General features: G+C 48.8%; 7 protein-coding genes across 7 annotated transcripts; 5 read left to right on the forward strand and 2 right to left on the reverse strand.

The window, feature by feature from the left end:
• Positions 1-818: 818 nt before the first annotated feature.
• N7503_003616 (uncharacterized protein) lies at positions 819-2199 on the forward strand (the record flags this gene model as incomplete). Its single annotated transcript, XM_057063163.1, has 2 exons — positions 819-999; positions 1101-2199. The coding sequence occupies exons 1-2, from the start codon at positions 830-832 to the stop codon at positions 2197-2199; spliced, it is 1269 nt and encodes a 422-aa protein (XP_056924078.1). The 5' UTR covers positions 819-829.
• Positions 2200-3269: 1070 nt separating this feature from the next.
• Positions 3270-5207, forward strand: N7503_003617 (GMC family oxidoreductase; the record flags this gene model as incomplete). Its single annotated transcript, XM_057063164.1, has 1 exon — positions 3270-5207. One exon carries the CDS (start codon positions 3270-3272, stop codon positions 5205-5207), a length of 1938 nt encoding a protein of 645 aa, XP_056924079.1.
• Positions 5208-5686: 479 nt separating this feature from the next.
• Positions 5687-7035, reverse strand: N7503_003618 (uncharacterized protein; the record flags this gene model as incomplete). The annotated part of the gene is made up of 3 exons (XM_057063165.1): positions 5687-6034; positions 6104-6584; positions 6650-7035. The coding sequence occupies 3 exons, from the start codon at positions 7033-7035 to the stop codon at positions 5687-5689; spliced, it is 1215 nt and encodes a 404-aa protein (XP_056924080.1).
• A 1576-nt stretch (positions 7036-8611) lies between these two features.
• On the forward strand, positions 8612-10417 carry N7503_003619 (GMC family oxidoreductase; the record flags this gene model as incomplete). Its single annotated transcript, XM_057063166.1, has 1 exon — positions 8612-10417. The coding sequence occupies one exon, from the start codon at positions 8612-8614 to the stop codon at positions 10415-10417; it is 1806 nt and encodes a 601-aa protein (XP_056924081.1).
• A 1114-nt stretch (positions 10418-11531) lies between these two features.
• Positions 11532-13022, forward strand: N7503_003620 (uncharacterized protein; the record flags this gene model as incomplete). The annotated part of the gene is made up of 1 exon (XM_057063167.1): positions 11532-13022. One exon carries the CDS (start codon positions 11532-11534, stop codon positions 13020-13022), a length of 1491 nt encoding a protein of 496 aa, XP_056924082.1.
• Positions 13023-15829: 2807 nt separating this feature from the next.
• On the forward strand, positions 15830-18953 carry N7503_003621 (E3 ubiquitin-protein ligase BRE1). The gene is made up of 6 exons (XM_057063168.1): positions 15830-16193; positions 16291-16434; positions 16507-16558; positions 16621-17165; positions 17225-18295; positions 18354-18953. Exons 1-6 carry the CDS (start codon positions 16011-16013, stop codon positions 18525-18527), a joined length of 2169 nt encoding a protein of 722 aa, XP_056924083.1. The 5' UTR covers positions 15830-16010; the 3' UTR covers positions 18528-18953.
• Positions 18954-19004: 51 nt separating this feature from the next.
• On the reverse strand, positions 19005-20017 carry N7503_003622 (urease accessory protein UreF; the record flags this gene model as incomplete). The annotated part of the gene is made up of 2 exons (XM_057063169.1): positions 19005-19801; positions 19861-20017. The coding sequence occupies 2 exons, from the start codon at positions 20015-20017 to the stop codon at positions 19005-19007; spliced, it is 954 nt and encodes a 317-aa protein (XP_056924084.1).
• Between the last annotated feature and the right edge of the window lie 198 nt (positions 20018-20215).

Here is a 20215-nt window from a genome sequence, read left to right on the forward strand (position 1 = left end):
TTCGTTAGCAAACACCTTCAGTATCTTGGTTTTATAGTACGAACATCACAATGAAATATTTTCATTTACATCAATTAGCTTCTCCATCAATTCGGTCTGCAGGAAAGCCACTCTTATCTCTGCAATTTCGTTCCTCTCGGCACATATTCTTCGAACTTGTCCCCCTCCTCAAAAAAGTGAGCAATGGAGGATGGCCGGTAGTCCAGACCCACAGGCATGCGGTGAAGAAGCTCTGGTCTTATAAGTGCACAAGGCCATTGAGTGGGACATGACCCACTGGTCGAAACTAGTATGCTAGTAGTGGCATGGGGTAAGTGGCACTGGTCCCAAAATAAAGAACACAAAAAAAAACAAAAAACAAAAAACAAAACAAAGACGAGCCCCCAAGTGGCGTTTAAAGAATACTTAGGACAGAAAGATCTTGTTGATTCTACGTCCAATGTTATCTTTCTTTTCTACGGTTCAGTATTGCTTCATCGATGTATAGCACACGTGACCCGGCCGAACATTGTTCCTCATCGCGATAAGGATTACTTGTCCCGTTCGACGCGGGTTAAACATAAACTGTACTATACGTGATCGACCCCATTGACTCCCTTGTTTCTTAGAAACATCCCCGGGACGCCCGATCATTCCTCATGACCATCAACTAACCGATAAACCCTCACCCCACCCCCAAGACCGCAGCTCCAACAAGCTCCCGCACAGCTAGAGCTAGCAGTGTTGCGCAAACCGCCGAGGTTCAACCCGCATATTGCGCAGCACTCCCAGACATTACAAAGTCTACAAGCTAGCGCCAGAGCTTATCGGACAAGCATAATTTTCCAAAATGCATCTCACTCGTTTCCTGATCACATTGGCGGTAGTGTTGTTCTCGGTGGTTGTTTTGGCTACCGAGGACTACTACAAGGTGCTTGGGGTTGATAAGTCCGCTTCGGAGAAGGATATCAAGCGCGCATACCGGAATTTGAGCAAGAAATACCATCCTGATAAGAACCCGTGAGTGTAACCGTGATCTTGGCCACCTCAATCGGGGCTTTGATCTTTTGTTTTCCATATCCATATTCGGAGTAATCATGCTAATTTTCTCTGCTTTCTAGCAATGACGAGTCCGCTCGTGAGAAATTCGTTGAAATCGCAGATGCTTACGATGTCCTGTCCACCTCCTCATTACGCAAGGTCTACGACCAATACGGACATGAAGGCGTCGAGCAACAGCGTCAAGGTGGTTCGGCAGGTGGACGCGGCAATGATCCATTTGACCTGTTCTCTCGCTTCTTCGGCGGAGGTGGTCACTTCGGACATGGATCTGGACACCGCCGTGGACCCGATATGGAAGTTAAGGCCGCGCTGCCGCTCCGTGATTTCTACAATGGGCGCGAGATCAACTTCCTAGTTGAGAAGCAGCAGATCTGTGATGATTGCGAGGGAACAGGATCTAAGGATCGGGAGGTGACGACTTGTGATCAGTGTGGAGGGCATGGTCGCGTGATCAAGAAGCATATGCTCGCACCGGGCATGTTCCAGCAGGTGCAGATGCCCTGTGATAAGTGCGCGGGACAAGGGAAGAAGATTAAGAATCCTTGCCCTGTTTGTCAGGGCAACCGTGTCGTGCGGAAGGAGGTTGAAACGTCGGCTAGTATAGAGCCTGGAATGGGTCGGGGGACGCGGTTGGTCTTTGAGAATGAGGCTGACGAGAGCCCGGACTGGGTTGCTGGCGACCTGATTGTTATTCTGGATGAGAAGGAGCCGGAGCTTGGAGCCAATGATGAGGAGCGGACTGATGGGACCTTTTTCCGGAGAAAGGGCAAGGATCTTTTCTGGAAAGAAACGCTTTCATTGAGGGAGGCTTGGATGGGTGGATGGTCGCGCAACTTGACGCATCTTGATGGACATATCGTTCGTCTTGGTCGTAAGCGTGGCGAAGTTGTGCAGCCTTTGTCTGTTGAGACGGTCCATGGCGAGGGTATGCCTCATTATTCTGAGGGCCATCTGCATGATCATGGCCACGAGGAGGATCACCCTGGTAATCTGATGGTTGAATACACCGTTGTTCTGCCCGATCAGATGGAGAGTGGTATGGAGAAGGACTTCCATGCGTTGTGGGAGAAGTGGCGCAAGAAGAATGGCGTCGATCTGGCCACGGATAGCGGCCGACCGATGCCTCCGCCGGCGGAGGACCTTAAGGACGAGCTATGAGTGGGATAAATTTGTACATCTATTGGATTGTTTTTATTGCCTACACCTTGCATCGAGGGCTCAAGAGGGGCGAAGACTAGACTTATTCTTTAGTAATGTCTGTGAACAGCAAATATTATAGACTTCCTCCATTGCTAAACATGCATATTCTAATATATTGGTATGGCGTGGGCACCAAGGTACTCTGCTGTGTGATATCTCATACATTTCACCTCAGCTGATCTTGTAGACAGAACCACTTGTACCTGTACCTGCAGGGGAATGAATGACAATATTGTGATGTCCCACAACCGGAATTCTTACCCGATCTGCTGCACATATAATTCACCTATTCCAAGGTTTCCACAAGACTCCGATCTATTGAACCTGATCCTCACAACAAACAATAGATCGAGACATTCACTTCTAGTGGAGTAGATTGCATTACCCAGCTGAGATCAGGATCCCGATCCATTCCCTGCAGGTGGGTCAGATCCACTTAGCCAATCTGATTGGAAGCAAACTCAATCATCATGCATGACAAGGAGTTGATGCATGTTGATGATGCACTTTTTGCAGCAAATTATGCTACAGGTTGACCATACAGATGCCAAGGTTTTGACACCTCGGTTGATTCGGTTGATATTGGAATGATGTGCGCTTGGACATTGCTTTCTCCCTCGTACCGCCCCACAGCTAAACCACTAGCCCGTCGACCTGCTTGAAACAGGTCGGATCGTCGTCTATGGAGCTATTCTGGTGCTCTTGGTTGGTTGTCCAGTTTTGAAGGAAACCGTGAGCGGAAGTCTTCTGTACTACATGCTCCATAGTGGCTTTTTATTTTTCACTGATCACCAATATCATCTCGCTTGCGACTGCTGTCAAGTGACCCCTATACTGGATATGCTATACAAAATTCCGTCTTTGCCCCGTTTGCCCCGGAACACAATGGCGATCCCCTTCGTCATGGAAATGAATTTAACTAAATTGGCCCCGTAGATTCTACTGACTTGTTTAGTGCCTCCTTTATTCCTTTCACATCCAACCAAAGTCACTCATTTCTGTTTTTTTCTTGTGTTTGATACATCGTTATGCTTCTCCCACGCCTTTTTGGCTCGGCTGTCCTATCATTGGCAAGCCTGGGAGCCGCCGTCGAACTCACTGGCTATGAATATGTCATTGTGGGATCTGGAGCTGGCGGTGGCCCATTGGCTGCTCGTCTTGCTCTGGCCGGCCACAAGACTCTACTGATTGAGGCCGGAGATGACCAAGGCGAGAACACCAATTATACTGTCCCGGCCTATTCTGCCAAAGCTTCTGAGGACCCAACTATCGCTTGGAACTACTTTGTGCGTCACTATACAAATGATACCCGCCAGGCACTCGACTACAAGACTACCTACGATACCCCCGATGGCGGCGAATACGTTGGACTCAATCCGCCTGAGGGTTCGACAATGAAAGGAATCCTATACCCGCGTACTGGAACTCTCGGTGGATGCACAGCGCATAATGCTCTGGTCACCGTCTACCCATTCGAATCTGACTTTGACTACATCTCCACACTGACCGGCGATGGATCGTGGGCCCCGGATAACATGCGCAAGTACTTTAAGAAGATGGAGAATAACAACTACCTCCTCCCTCTTCTTCCAGGCCACGGATATGACGGCTGGCTGCACGATCAAACTGCACCGCTTAGCATCGTCCTCGAAGATCCTCTGCTACTGGACATGCTACTCGGCGGCGCCTTCGCTTTGGGCAACGTCACCGACACCATCTTCAACGTCGCAACTCTACTAGCTGCCGACGCCAACGCTGACTCCCGAACCCGCGACACTGAAAACGGATACTACCAGGTCCCAGTTGCCACCCATGGCGCAAAGCGCAATGGTCCGCGCGAGTTCCTTGTCGCGGTCCGAGACGCTAAAAATTCCGACGGCTCAAAGAAGTACCCCCTCGACATCCGCACGAATTGCCAAGCTACAAAGATCGTCTTCGATAACTCTACCGGTACACCACGAGCCAGCGGCGTCGAGTTCCTCGATGGTAAGTACCTCTTCCGCGCGAGCCCACGCTCCGACACGGCTGCAAAGGGTGTTCCGGGTAACGTCACCGCTTCACGCGAAGTAATCGTCGCAGGTGGTGTGTACAACTCACCCCACCTCCTCAAGCTAAGCGGTATCGGACCGGCAGATGAGCTCCGGCAGTTCGGCATCGATGTCGTCGTCGATCTACCCGGTGTCGGCACCAACCTGCAGGATCACTACGAGACTTCCGTGCAGGGTCAGGTCCCGCACAACTTCACCGCATTGGATGGATGCACGTTCAGCGCGGATAGTGCCGAAGACCCATGTCTTGAGCGGTGGGAAAATCCCATCCTCGGTAACAGGGGTATCTATTCTTCGAACGGATTCGCCAGTACCATGCTGTACAAGAGCTCTGTAGCTGTGGATGATGACTTTGATACATTCGTCTTCGGTGGCCCGATTAATTTCCGTGGTTACTTCCCTGGATATAGTGTCAATATCACCGAGCACCATGATTGGTGGTCGTGGGCAATTCTCAAAGCTCACCCGCGGAACACTGCTGGCTCCGTCACGCTTCGTTCCGCTGATCCGCTTGATATGCCAGAGGTTGTGTTCAACTACTTTGACTCTGGCAGTGGCGACTATGAAGCGGATTTGACTGCAATGACTGAGGCTATTGGGCTTGCGCGGGATGCGTTCAAGCGCCAACTTGTTGATGTTGAGGAAATTTTGCCTGGAAAGGACATCGCCTCAACTCCTGCAATTCATGATTTCATAAAGGAGACCGCGTGGGGACACCATGCTTCCTGCACATGTCCTATTGGTACAGATGATGATCCTATGGCTGTCTTGGACTCTAAGTTCCGCGTTCGTGGCGTTAGCGGGCTGCGGGTTGTTGATGCTTCTGTGTATCCTCGTATACCTGGAACGTTCACTGCTGTGTCGACGTATATGGTTTCAGAGAAGGCGGCGGAGGATATTTTGAACGAACTTAACTAATTTGGTGGATTTGGCTTCGGATCTCACCTTACAATTTGTCGATATTATTGGACATAGACGTATACCACCCATACTTTCTTTTATATATGTGATTTAATTATTGGGACCTTCCCATGAACGTAATATATGGAATAATTACATTCTCTATGCCAGGTACCTTCCAATGAATGTACCAATTAAAATAACGACGTTCCTTATACCGGTTGGACCCTGTGACTCTCTACATTCTTAGCTAGATTAGGAAGTCACCAATAGGACAAGCTTCTTCAACATCCATCATTGAACTAGTAATCTAAAAGTTCTACTCTTTTATGAAATCATACGATCACTTTTGACATTGTGAATCTCTACCGTAACATGCCCAGTAAGCGCAAAGCAACTTCGTCGCCTGTTAACGATCTTATACCTTATTGCGAGCTCTATATAACGGAAAATTTCAGTCTTCAAGATCCACAAACATCGACATTGATATCGCTGCCTCACATGCCAGATGACAGCGAATTTGGTCCAAGATCCCAGACTACCGCCGGAACATCTCCGTTCAGTTCCACTTCAGCCAGTAGCTTGCCAGGTGCTCCGAGCCTCTTATTCCACTGGGTCACGCCCACCTTCTGGCTTTTTTCCAAAGCCAGAGCCAACATCTCCGGAGAGCCGCCGATGTCAAAACTTCGAACAGAGGAGCCATAGGCTGGGAAGAGATCGAGAAAGTGAACGCCATTGAAAAATCTTCCACTTTTATCCGCGCAGGAGAAGATGGCAATTGAATCGTTCTTTGGGCCGAAAGTATTGTCAAGGCGGTTGCTGATTACGAGATGATCGTTTCCAGGCTGTATTGTCCGGTGTTGCCAGTCAGTACTATGGTTGGGAAGTGTAACTGTAAGAGGCCGAATACTAACCGATATTGTTATCTCTGCGGTCTTTGAGCCTGCAGGAGCAGTGTAGTTGCCGAAAGTGCTTCCCTGAAACACCCTAGAGAAAGACATCCCATCGTCCGTGTAAGATACTCGCCAGCCACTCAGGCCATTGCTCAGCTCATGCACAATATAGAAATATACCTCCAAAGTAGTTCTTCCTGGTGCCTTAGGGGTCCAAAAAATTCCGTGTCGCGGACCCGAGCCTGGAGGTGCGACAAAGGGCTCAATTGGTTCGAGGTGACCAGTTTCCGGGTTTATATGGAAGATCCGGACAAGATCAGCTCCAAGATCTGGAATAAGAACAAACCTTCCAGTGGGGTCAACGATGACACCGTGGGGGTGAGGAGCGTCCTGGCGGGCAGCATTAGGCCCAGGACTACTCATAGTGTAGGTGAAGGTTTGCAGATGGTGAAAGTGACCGCTAGCGCGGTCTACCGAGTAGGTGGTTACAGTCGACGTCTCGCTACAATAGAATTTCGGGATTAGCGTTATCCTAAGGAACATTCAGAGGGGCTGTGGTAAGCATACTAGTGAGCAACTGCAAAGAATTCATGGTCGCGTACTGCGGGTGCAGAGTACATTGCTGACATGACCAGACCTGCAGGGGTGACCAGGCGCTCAATAACTGGTAAAGAACCACCCTGGTTGGTCTTGAAGGAGGTTATACTGCCGTTGGAAGAATCAATAGCTTCATTTAGACAATAAAGAACACTATTGTCTCTATCCAACATCAGCCATGAAGGACTGTCTCCGCACGCAGTAGACTCAGACAGTTTGGACAGTTGATGAGATCCATTGGAGCTGGTGAGGGCCAGGGAATAAACTGATCCGCCGTAGGATGCCGCGTAGAGCTTTGAAGCAGAAGATAAACTCCCGAAGAGAATCGCCGCATGGGCGAAGAAAATCGTCTTCATGCTGTAATGATTTGTGGGATTTCCCGAAAGTGCAGGATGTATTAATTCTTAACAGTTCGCGCGACTTCAGAGAGTTCAGGAGAGATTCTGCCCAGATAATTCATTCGTTCACCGAAGGTTTGAAGACAGTCTCCAGTTACTCGTATCATTCCCGCGATTGCGATCTCGGCATTCTCTACTTCAGGGCTAGCCATCTGCATATTCATCATCACCAAGCAGTCATTGCACGTTCCTTGCTACTTCTTCTCACCGTTCATGGTCTTGGGAGACTGGGCTTCGGGCTTGGCGCCAATGAATTGTCACGTCACCGACAGCCGTGTCAGACTCACTTCGGCATCCCGAAGACCGGAATTGGGATCGCTCTTGGCGTCGGTCGTAAGCCGAGGGACCCAGACCTTGGCAACCTTTCGGGCACTCAAACAACCAAAGACTCGTGATCCTATGATCGGCGTCATTGGTGAGTATCTTGCCAAGACTATTATGGAGACGCTGCAGATCCTCAATCCTTTAAATCCAGGAAAACGGGCATTCCAAGACCTGTTAAACACACCATGTTAGATATCGCTTCTTGCAAGGCATGTAACTGTAATAAACCCCTCATCATGGCTATGTGATTAAACGTAATTAAATTGATCTAGATAAGCTTGGTTCTTCTATGCGCTTTTTTGTGCGGAGCTAAATACAACTTCTGAAAGAAACGGTAGCGGGTAGATTGAGATGAGACGTATTTCTAGTTACCTATTGAGTGGATTCACTGTCACACGTGTATATATGTTTGTTAGAACTCTAAAAATACGAACAGAAGTCCCATAGTAGTCTCTATTGCTATTTTGTAATGGCACTGTGGCGTGGCTATCAAGATTTTCCGGGAAGATCATAGAAACCTGCATGATCTGCCTAGTGGGAATTCTTTGCAGAGACGCAATATCTCAATGCAGGGACATGGGACAAAGCGAAAGATTACGGTTTGAAATGGAACATATACTTTACACACAGAATGGGCAGTGAGGCTCAATGACATACTGATTGTTCCCAAGGATCACCTCAGTGAACTTGACAAACTTCCATGGCATCGAGGATGCGGTATCGCAAGGACGATACGTTTGTCCCCGACGAGTGTCCGATATATCCCATTTCGTCGAACACGGGTCATCGGTGTGTCCCAAAGGTAGCTCAGTAAGATAGAGGACTCGGCGCCAAGATGAAGTTGAACTATCTGAATGCCACATGCCATCATCCATTGGCGATGATCTTCAGCTACACAACTGTATCGGGGAGCAGGCGATTCACCGAAGACCAGAACAGAAGTCAACTATACCACTTTCTTTTGAGTTTATCTCAACATGCGGTAAGCCATTAGTACCATAAGCGTACCCTGTGGCGTAGGACAACATTGATCAGCAGCTCGGTCTAGCCGGAAGGCCCTAAGGTTTAGACCAGGCAGACCTAAAACGTCTTGTCTCATACCTATATATATTGTCATAATATTTATCAATTGCCACCAATTTTCAAAAACATCGTTGCTCATTCTTTTATACCTACTGCCCAAGTGCTTGGTTCGGGCCTCGCTATCAATATGCAATCTGCCATTTGGAAGCTCTTCATCTTTCTTGCTACCGCCACAGCCCAGTCCTATACTCGGGCTGAGCAGGTAGATGTGCAGGCTCATCTGATCGCCGACCCCAATGAAGTTTCCGGACGGAAATATGATTATATCGTCGCTGGTGGGGGCTTGACCGGCCTGACTGTTGCGGCCAAGCTCTCAGAAAATCCCAAAATCTCTGTTTTGGTCATCGAGAAGGGGTTCTACGCGTCCAATGACGGCCCCATCATCGAGGATCCGAATAACTATGGCGATATCTTTGACACTTCCGTTGACCAACATTATGCCACCGTCGACTTAGCAATCAACAACCAAAGCCTAATCATTCGGTCCGGCAAGGGTCTTGGTGGCTCGACTTTGATCAACGGAAACTCGTGGACAAGGCCAGATAAAGTCCAGGTCGACTCGTGGGAGAAGGTATTTGGTATGGAGGGCTGGAACTGGGACAACTTGGTCGGATACATGAACGCCGCTGAGCGTGCTCGTCCTCCAACTGCCGCTCAGATTGCTGCTGGTCATGCCTTCAATGCATCTTGTCACGGCTTTAACGGAACGATACACTCCGGTCCCCGTGATAATGGCAAAAGATACAATCCAGTCGTGCGCGCCCTCATGAATACCACTTCTGCACTTGGCGTACCAACCCAAGAAGACTTCTTTTGCGGCCACCCCCGTGGGGTTTCAATGATTTACAACAACCTCCTGGATGACCAAACTCGCGCCGACGCTGCTCGTGAATGGCTTATTCCTAACTACAAGCGTCAAAACCTTCATGTCTTGACCGGTCAAATGGTTGGCAGAGTACTATTCAACAACTCTAGTCTCAAGGCCATCGGCGTGAACTTTGGAACAAACAAGGCTGTGAATTTTGATGTCTACGCCGAGCAGGAAGTCCTGTTGGCTGCCGGTTCTTCCATCTCCCCCCTTATCCTGGAATATTCCGGCATTGGTATGAAGTCAATTCTCGACCGCGCCGGCATTGAGCAGCGCCTTGAGCTGCCAGTGGGTATCAACATGCAAGATCAGACCACTACTAGTGTTAAATCCAGGGCCAAGGTTTCGGGACAGGGCCAGGCTGTCTACTTTGCCAACTTCACAGAGACCTTCGGCGACCACGCTACACAAGCCATTACACTGCTCAACACCAAGCTTGAACAATGGGCTGAGGAGACTGTTGCACGCGGTGGGTTCCACAATGTGACTGCTCTGAAGATTCAATACGAGAATTACCGTGACTGGCTGCTTAACGAGGACGTCGCATTTGCCGAGCTGTTTATGGATACTGAGGGAGACATCAACTTCGATATCTGGGATTTGATTCCTTTCACCCGCGGATCCACGCACATTCTGAGTGCCGACCCCTACCTCTTGCAGTACGCCAATGACCCCAAATACTTCTTGAACGAGCTAGATCTTTTGGGACAAGCCGCTGCTACCAAGCTTGCGCGGAATCTTTCCTCGGCTGGTGCAATGCAAGAATATTTTGATGGAGAGACTGTGCCTGGGTACAATCTGGACCAAGATGCCAGCCTCGATCAGTGGGTTACCTATATTAAGGATAATTTCCGCCCAAACTATCATGCCATTGGAACCTGCTCCATGATGACGAGGGAGCTTGGTGGAGTTGTTGATGCCACTGCCAAGGTGTATGGCACCCAGGGTCTCCGCGTGATTGACGGCTCCATTCCTCCCACTCAAGTCTCTGCCCATGTTATGAATGTTTTTTATGGCATGGCCCTGAAGATTACCGAAGCTGTCTTGGCGGATTACCAGTCTTAAGCGGCTTCTGACTATCTCAAATTCTTTGATAAGGGGTCGCATGCGGTTCTCTTTGGGAAGATCGGGGTTTTCCCTCAGATACCTTAGATTGGTAGAAATTGAAAATCGTATAGTGTAAAGACCAGACATACTGGAACCTCCCAAGTTATCCCTTAAGTGACGTACTTTCAGGAATAAGATAGGTGACTTATGATTAATCGTGCTATGCTGATTGTTTCTACGCACTATTCAAAGATAGTCGTTAATAGTGCTCGTGACTGCTTCTTCCTTTCTTCTCTCGTCAACTCCCTCAATAAACATATTATGCTATCTCCTCTTTCTCTACCAGCTACACGCCTTGCCAGAAACCAACTACTTAACCTACAGGACGCGGAAGAAAGCTTGTCTATCCCTAAGGCCCCTAGTCGGCGAAGGTCCTTTACAGGTCTCCTACAAGCCCAATTTAAGCGGGTTTTCTGCGACGAGGGACATTGTATTAAAGCCATTTCGTTTGGGAGCAACAGTTGGTGGCAAAGCTCTCTAATTTTTGTGGTTATCTTTCTCTACTGTGGACGAAAATGATTGACGCGCATCTAATCAGTCAGAATCAATGTTCAACTTCCGACAGTCGACCTCCCATACCATCTACTGTCCTCAGGCGGCCTTCTCTAAGTCATAATGGGCACTTGACTAGTCAGGTCGGCTTTGACTGTCTACCAATCATCCTACGCTTGATTTGTCTATACTGTGAGGCTGGGCATACAATGATAGGTGCAAAGGGGGTCATCAATGAGATGGGGCGTCATATCCCTCCCTTGGCTGTTACTACAGTCGAGTTGCGTCACACACACACTACCCAGGTCAGCCACAATCAAACCTTCCGTTGAATGATCGACGAGCTCTACGAGGGAGCCACAGAGGTGCGACTGGATGAAACTCTAGTGGCCATCATTTGGGCCACCTGAGAGCGGGGTAAATCAGGGTCCAGTAGTAGCTGGAAGGATTTAAAGCTGACTTCCCAGCCTCTTCAAAACCAGCCACAATACGTTCAACACTTCATAGATTCAGTTATTTGCACTTCGTCTGAATAGAGGCTGTAGTATTGACCCCTTTGACAGCCACACACTGTGATGTCATGGCAATGGATGTTTCTCAACTTCCGGACATCACCGGCTTGCTTGTCAGGCCAGATAACCCTCCACGAGAGGGTGTCGAAGGAATGGATTACTCACGATGTGTGGCTCTATACAACTACCTGATCCAATATGCTTGGCTCGCTGAAGGCCGTCCACTGGCAACTCTGAATGGCAACAGCACCAACTTTTTCACGGTCCATGGTACTGAAGCTGAGGCTCTTCGTCCAAGACTTGATCCGTCAGTGGTGGCTTTCCTTGATAACGCTATAATACCTCCTTGGGGAGTTCTTAGCGAAGCGCCACTCTCTATTTTCGCATCGGGACTCAATGGGCCACAATCACTTTTTGCGGAAGTTGAAGCTGATCTTGAAGACCAGCCGGTTGACAGCATGCTGCGCTTGTGCTATGTGGCCTTATCAACCAATGACAGTAATGGGGGTGTTATTTACCACCAACGCCACCATCGCGTCGCGATCTTCATGCATAATGATGACTGGGGCTTCGGGTTTCCAGTTAAGGATCATCTAGACAATTGGAACCCATTCGAGACAGTGCTCTCCCACTGGATCGACCTGATTCATATTGGTAAAGTCGTGGCTGCGCCTCATGAAGAGCCAGCGCTATTCGAATTCGAGAAGATCGGGCCCTGGGAGTGGCGGCCCTATAGCGAAGCCCAGGTTACTACGTGTGTCGACGCGTGGGTTCGGTTGTGTCAGGCCATCGAGACGCGCATCTCGCAGCTGCCAAGCCCACCATCACTGATCAGCCCCGATTCCGGGACTGATGCGGATAATCCAGAGCCACTGGTCAAATCAAGCGTCCTAGACGCCGCCTCGGTGCTCGATCCTTGCTTTACGCGTTCGTTTCTGTCACGCGCGAGACGACCCTCGTTCCAATACATCGCTCCAGGCCTTCTCCTGCCCCCGGCTGACTTGTCTGAGTTTGTGGCGTCACAAAAATTCACCGCATTGCCCCTTTCACAGTATACAGTACCGCCTGTGTGCCTTTTCCCCGCCGACACCGGTGACCGGCGTGCTATCGAGCTCACAAGATTTACAAGTCCATGGACGTTAATAGAGGATTTCTATTCAACGTCTACCGATACGCACACACCGTCTCGCATCTCTGCGGGTCTGTATACTACAGCAGTGGATAGAAAATGGGATGACATGGTCGAGGATGGATTTCAGCTGTTTCTCCCGTTCACCGTCAATTCTGGTTATGGCAGGAAGGTAGGCGCACGAAAAAGCGATGGGAAGCTTGTTGATAGGGACAGCTTTTCAGAACTCTTTCAGCATGGGTTGAAGCCTTTTGGTGGCGACTACTACCGCCCTCAGCGGCTGGAGCGTTTGTTGGATTGTTGGCGCAAGCTGATTGAAGATGGCATCTGGTCTGTTGGGCCGGATGGGGTAGAAGGTACAATAGATACTTTCAAAGATGCTGAGACGGAGAGTCGTTGGAGGGATTATTATATCCCTCCCACGTGGTAAATATCCCAATCCCATCCCGCCTTCAATCCGGAGACTATTTCTGCGCTCTATTCTGTGAGGGTGGACCAGGTAGTCACCCGAAGACGTCCTGAGAGGGATATGCAATCTCATAAGACCAATCACGATCATACGCTATCCAAATGGTGAACAACTACCATTATATTAACTGATGGTGATTTATATACAAATTTTCCCAATCCCTTCATTTTCCTTTTTTATCTTTTCCATCAAGCTAAGAGCCCGTCAAGGTGAGGGCATCAAGCAATGTACAAGAAAGAAAGCTCCATTGCCATGTTCAATGCAGTCATTGGATGTACACAAACGACGCGTATATCACAGTGCTCGATACGGTTCCCGATCTCGTCTCGGACCCGGTCGTACTCGCTGCCCGCCAGAACACCCGTGGTGACAGTGACGGTGGGAGGATCAACAGTCACCTTATCCGAGTTGTAACTTTAAACCGCCTCCTTGGTCCACGAGCCAGCATCTGGGTCGCCCATATATATGTCCGACCGTCGATAGGGTTGCCATACAGATTGACGAAGTAGAGATTATCATAATCAAGGTCGAGGTAGGCATCTTGTTTGCCATTTCCAAGAAATTTGAGGTCAGGGTTGCAGACACCAGCGGGGTCGTTAAATTCCTCAAGCGACATGTACTGGTCGTTGCCGAGAAGGTCTCTTTGGAATATTCCCGGGTAAGAGTCTAAAGGCCGATACTGAGCGCTTGGTATCGAGGCTGGATCAACACGCTAGGACTGTCGAGACCACCCATATGCATTACCGTATATGCTTATACTTATTCAATTTTCCTTCACTGACAGCTACAATCATTCAGCGCAATGGCAGAATCAACTCGGAGTCGTCCTCTGGAAAATAATTTCCCATTCGAAATCATCTCTCATCTAATGCTCCATTCCGCGAGTACCCCCGCGCCATAATCGACGAACAGAAAGGCATACGCCTCTTAGTTAAACGATACGTTCCATTAGTCGCCATAACTCCATCATCCAGTACTCAAGACCCGATAACTATTATCGTAACAGGAGTGGGATTCATCAAAGGGATTCATGAACCATTTTTCACCGAACTGCTTTCCCGAACCAACAAATCCAATGTTAGCATTCGCTCAATTTGGATGGCGGATATGTTCAACATGGGCGAAAGTGCAATCGCAAGCCTTGAAAATCTAGGCTGTGACGCAACCTGATTTGATCATTCCCGCGATCTGTGGAGCATGGTCAACCATTTCCAAAATCGAATGCCGAAGCAGATCATCGGCCTTGGGCATTCTGTTGGATGTAATCAGATACTTTGTTTATCATTTTAGCACCCGACTCTTTTTCATCCTTTGGCTTTTATTGAGCCGGGTATCGATTCGAATTATGGACGGCAGATGGACCTTCAGATGGTGTATCGAATGTTGCAGCGTAAGGAATCGTGGAGTACACGGGGAAGAGGCTCAAGGTCAGGATTGTTAAGGCTCAGGGCGCGGATACGTGGAGTGAGAAGGCGATCGCTCGATTGAAGGTATATGGTGTTGTTTAAAGAGGCATTAACTCCAAAGCGAGCAGCTTTGCACTGACCACACCCAAAAATCAGATTGTGTCTTTGGTGTTTCGGCATAACACCGGGAATGTGGGGTCTGGACCCGGCGGGCTTAAGGAAATCACATTGGCACAGCGGGAGATCGTCCCTAATAGTGATCCTGCCGATCGTCACAGAGGGCCATTTTACAGGCTAGAAATGCACTTTGGGTGGGCTCTGCTGTCCCAAATGAGGCCTTGGGTTCTGTATGTGAATGGAGGTAAATCACTGCATTTTGGTGACTCTATTGTTCAAGATCATAGGGCGAGGATCACAGGAACTGGGGTGGGTGGCAATGGGGGCATGAGACTAGGAGCTGTTAAGCAGGTTGTCATTGAGATTGGGGAGCACGCCATGCCATTTGATCGTAATTTGGAAACTTTGGCTGAACATATCGGAAGTTGGTTGGTGACGGAGTCTCAGCGTTGAACTGATGGCCCAAGGAACCGCCGGGTTGAATGGCAAGCCAAGAGTCTGGAAGAGAAATAGTCTGTGAGTAAGGAAATCGATGCGGTATCCTCGATTATGAGGCAGGAGAAATATCAAAAAAATTGTGATTGGACCTCTTAATAATGCATATTGGCAAGATTTCGGAAGTACAAGGAATATGGGAACTCAAAAGCACTCAATATTGTCCAGGATAATCAGTGCTGTCCATGCACGAAGGCATAAGAAGGTGACTTGCTGTTTTGCCCGTCGCTTTGCCGGGATATGCTACACACAGAGCCAGTTAAGGTTAGACTGAACAAATTATATATGAGAAGAATACAAATGTCCTTCAAAGCATCTTTCATAGTATGTTTTATACTATGGAACAAATCTTGAATTGTTCTCCGCCATTGAGCTTCTTCAGTAGTGTAACAATAGTTGCCTTTAAGAATGCTTATAGCCACTAGGATAGCATCACCCTTCTGTTTTGTGCATTCCCTTGATTAGCCAATTACTTAGTGCATGATGTCGATGCCGATTACGGCGCACTACTACGGTGTCAACTGGTGCGTCACGTGGAAGTAAATTTCAGTACGGTAATAACATTGGGACGCACGTCCAGGCCACAGATGGGCCGATCTAGGTGAAATAATTCAGAGTCATAATACTGGAATTACAGCTCGATATCTCACCATGATTGGGTGGACGCAAAGCGGTCAAGCGCTGATATTATATAAGCCATTTGATCCCTTCACCTGGCATGCTTTTCGACAATTTAATCCCATCACGCCCCTACCCCCTTCAAAAAACCACCCCTATCAACCTCTCCCTCCCTCTCTAATTGACTTTATCCGGCTCTCGTTACGCTGGAAATTGCACCAGCCAGATCTTGGGCTCGGTCACGGTGTCTAACTCTGGCCGAGTGAGGTTCGGTGGTGATCGAAACCCCCCTCATATGCCCGTTTAGCCACTGATGCCGGCCGCCGAACCCCCTATTGTGTCTACTGAATCCGGTCTTGTCAAAATGGACGACCGGAAGCGACCCGCTGCGGACAGCAATGATTCAGCCCCGCCATCAAAGAAGCAGGCCACCGCTGTGAATGGCGGGAGCAAGCCTCACCCCGATGCTGATATGCCCTGGAAAGATGACTTAGAGGTATGTAATACTTGGTCATTTTTTGAAGCGTATTGCGTATTGCGTACTGCATTTCGCGCGCAAACACTTGGGACGAGTCACTGACAACTCCTCACAGCGCTTTCAAAAGGATGCGATTTTGCGTCAAATGCAAGAATACAAACGGGAGAAGGTTTCTTTGGAGTCGCGAGTGAGCCAGATGTCAAAAGCAGCTGCAGACCATAATGATCGCCTTCGTATTATCGACTCCTGGTTTCGTCAGGTAAGCAAAATCGAGACCGATCTTCCGGTCTTCAACTCACCCCTGGACTCGGGAGGCCTAACGTGGTATTAGTTCCTTGATGAAATTAAAGTGCTTATCGGACCTTCAAATGAATCAGCCAAAGGTCAGTCTCGCCACCACACCCCGCACCTAACGTCCAGAAACAATAGTTGACATTCCTGGCAGACCACGCATTTAAAAGTTCTTTGCAGTTCGAAGATAATGAGGCCTTTGAAACACACTTGAAGTCTCGCTCCCATGACATTCGCGAAATCATCACACAATTTCAATCGACGGTAGCTAAGGTGTCTCCAGAAGTCGCAGATCTCCAAAGCCAATTGGCCAAGAAGCTCGCGGAGGAGAAAGTCTTAATTACCGACTATGAGAAGACCTTGGCCGACAAGCAGCAACTCGAAGAAAGTCTGGAAACAGCCTCACTCCGATATATGATGGCTGAAAAGAAACTGGATCGTGCAAGGAGTTTAACCGCAGCCAAGCTCGAGAAGGGATACATTATGGGCAGTCAACGACCTGGCTCCGATGGTGTGCAAACAAAGCGCGAGGAGTCATCTCCAGCTAATGGTGGAACTCCTGCTGGAGACCGAAGTGTTGAGCTAGAAGAATCCAATAATCAACTTGCAGTCATGTCTGAAAAACAGAAAGAACAGTTACAGAAGTTGGAGACCGAGAATGCCAATCTGCTTACTCAGATTACTGAGGTTAAAATTAAGGTGATTTCTCGTGTTTGCACAATTTATTGCGTGTGGATCACTAACCTTTGACTTTGCAGTATTCCAAGTTGACCGACGACGATTACGCGCAAACCGATCTCTTTAAACAACTTCGCTCACAATATGATGATGTGGTGAAACGCATTAATCACCTCGAAGCGACAAATATTCAATTGCGCGAGGAGGCCGAGAAGTTACATTCTGAAAGGACTTCCTACAAAATACAGGTTGAGGACGAGGCTCGCAGCGCAATGGCCGAGAAGGACAATCAATTAGTTCGAGCGGAAACCGACCTTGCGCGGATACGAAATGTTCGGGATGAGATTTTGGCCGACCTGCAGATGCGAAAGGCTAGCCAAGATCAAGAGAAGACCACCGGTTCCAAATTACAGGAGCTTGCAGACGCTCGGGAGGCTCGGATTACAGCTTTGGAATCGGAGACAGAGCGATTGCGATTACAGATCGAAGGATCGAAGACATCAGAAAGCGTGGAGGACATGTCCTTCGAAGATCTTAAGGCCAAACACACTAGCCTGGAGCGCCAGTATTCCATGCTGGAAACTGAGCTGAGCTCGATGCAGATGGCGTACAAGAAGTTTTCTACCCTGGCTTCGCAGAAAGTTATTGACTTTGGTGCTTTGGAAGAAAAGGTTTCACGGTTGATGGCGGAGAAATCCAAGGCCGACCAGAAGTACTTTGCAGCGATGAAGAGCAAGGAAGCTCGTGAGATCGAAGTCCGCACACTTCGAGTACAGAATTCGAAGACCTCGGATATTGTCGCGCAGCTGAAGGATTCGGAAGCTACTACTCGATCTTTGCTATCCAACATGGAAAAGCAAGCCAGCGAGACCAAAGAAGCCCTCAACTCTGTCCAAGAAAAACACCGGTCTACTCAGCAACAATTGACGGAGAGCACTATTGTGATTGAGGGGTTGAAACGCCAGATTTCTGAGCTAAAGGCCCTCTCGACCTCGAAAGACTCGACTTTAGGAACAACCTCTTCTGCTCTGCGAAAGGCTGAAACAGAGATTCTCGGTCTGAAGCAGAGTCTTGCAGATACCAAGAAGAGCCTTGAGGGCTGGAAGGGCAAGACTCTTGGCAACAATGAATCCGAGTATGAAATGTTGCGGGTAAGTTCATTGAACATCAACGTCTTTGGGTCCCACTCACTAACCTTTATTCACTTAGGCACTTGCCCTGTGCACAGTCTGTCGCCGCAACTTCAAGAACACCGCCATCAAGACCTGTGGTCATCTCTTCTGCAACGAGTGTGTAGAAGAGCGAGTGTCCTCTCGGTCTCGAAAGTGTCCCAACTGCAACAAATCCTTCGGAAGCAACGATTATATGCACGTTACTCTGTGATGTGACTCATCGCTTGATTCCAAAATATTCTTCTTGTACAATAGCCCTTTCTTTTTTTTCTATTCTTGTTGCCCCTTTCCACCTATTCATTTTTATTGGTCACTCTCGGACAGGTCCATGGTGCGGTGTTGGGTGGCTGGTTTATTCGGTCAGGTTAGGGGGCGTTTGACGATTTTATGTGGCGTCCTTCGAGACAGTTTTGTTTCTCCCTCTCATGCGAAGGCCTTTGAATGTCACGGTGTATTTGTCTTGTTTTGTTTTCTTCTGAATGCGGCGGGGCGCTGAGCGAACGATCGTGCGCCCTTGGATACCCTGGTTTCGAGGCGCAATTGTGACTTTCTCTCGGCTTTTGCCTCTAGATTATCTTTTGTCATGTAAGACTATGTTCCGAGCAGATGAAATATGAAAACAAGTCATGAGGCCCGATACGAGAAGTGCAGAGTGAAAGTCTATAATATATCTATATTCAGGATGCCCTTATGAGTTAAAGATCCGACTGTATAGAAGCTCGTGTCTACCAACCCACAGATCCAGTGCCGGGACCACTTGCCCAGCCTCTTCGACTTGGGTATTCCACTCCCGCTTAATGCGAGCCATCATGGTATCCTGCAAGCTCTGGCTCGCCAAAATGTTCTGCGCCTGATAGGGACCCATAACGGATGCCCGCACAGCGGCACTCAAAACCGCCTTGGCATGATTTAAGATATAAATGTAAGCCGTCTGCTGCAGATCCAGTCCCATAGCACGGCAAACGACACCCCAAAGCGGAGCAAAGTGACCCTTGGGTCCCATATCATATTCATCGACTTCTCCGAGGGTGGACTTCAACGTGTCGGAGAATTCATCAATCGACGTCACCGCGACCTGCGCGCCGGTATCGGTGCTCCGGTTGGGAGCGGCGAAGCTGCCCCGGAAGGCGCGCTCCCACACGCCGATCAAGGCGCGTCCCTGTGCTACACTGGCGCGCTGCGCTACAATGCAGGGAGTTGAGGCATCAAGGTCATTATCGAGGGTCTCAATGGTTTCTGGGTGGCGATAACCTGCTAAGACGTATGGGAGGGATGTGCTGGCGATGGAAGCGATGGAGAGTTTGAGGAAGCGGTGGAATGAGACTGATGGGTTTGCGCGGAGATGCTTATTATGTGCGAGGTAGGACTCCAGCCCGCTGGAGTATGCAAATGAGCCCAATGGGAGGGCGGAGTCGGAGAGGAGGAGAAGTGCGTGGAGGGATGATGATCGGACGGATTCCGATTGGAATTTATTATTATACAGGTCTTTGGCTGATTGTTAGAACTGAGTTCTTTGTTGTATTATGAGTGAAGGGCAAGCTCACCTGATGGAATTGTCCATTGTGTCTTAGTGTCTGGGTGAGAGGATGGTGGGGAAGGGTAGGTTGTCGCATCAAGCTGTGAGCGCAAGTCGTGCAGACGAGCCTCGAGCTGGGAGATCTCCAACTCCAAACCCTCGGATTTCAATGTATCGGCAAACATTATGGGGTATGGGTATAATGTGGGGTCGAATTATAGAAGAAAAGAAGAAAGAGGTCGCATGAGCGCGATTAGGAGATATAAGGGCAAAATTAAAGTGGGGATCGGAGAAGACCGCCCGGCGGATTCTCTATCAATTGCAATGACTGTACCCGTTATTCATTTTTATTACATTTCCTATGACTCGGTCATTCCGCTCCG

Source organism: Penicillium pulvis (genome assembly GCF_028828015.1).
Source record: "Penicillium pulvis strain IBT 33274 chromosome Unknown contig_1_segment0_segment0, whole genome shotgun sequence".
In the NCBI taxonomy this organism is placed as follows: Eukaryota; Fungi; Ascomycota; class Eurotiomycetes; order Eurotiales; family Aspergillaceae; genus Penicillium; species Penicillium pulvis.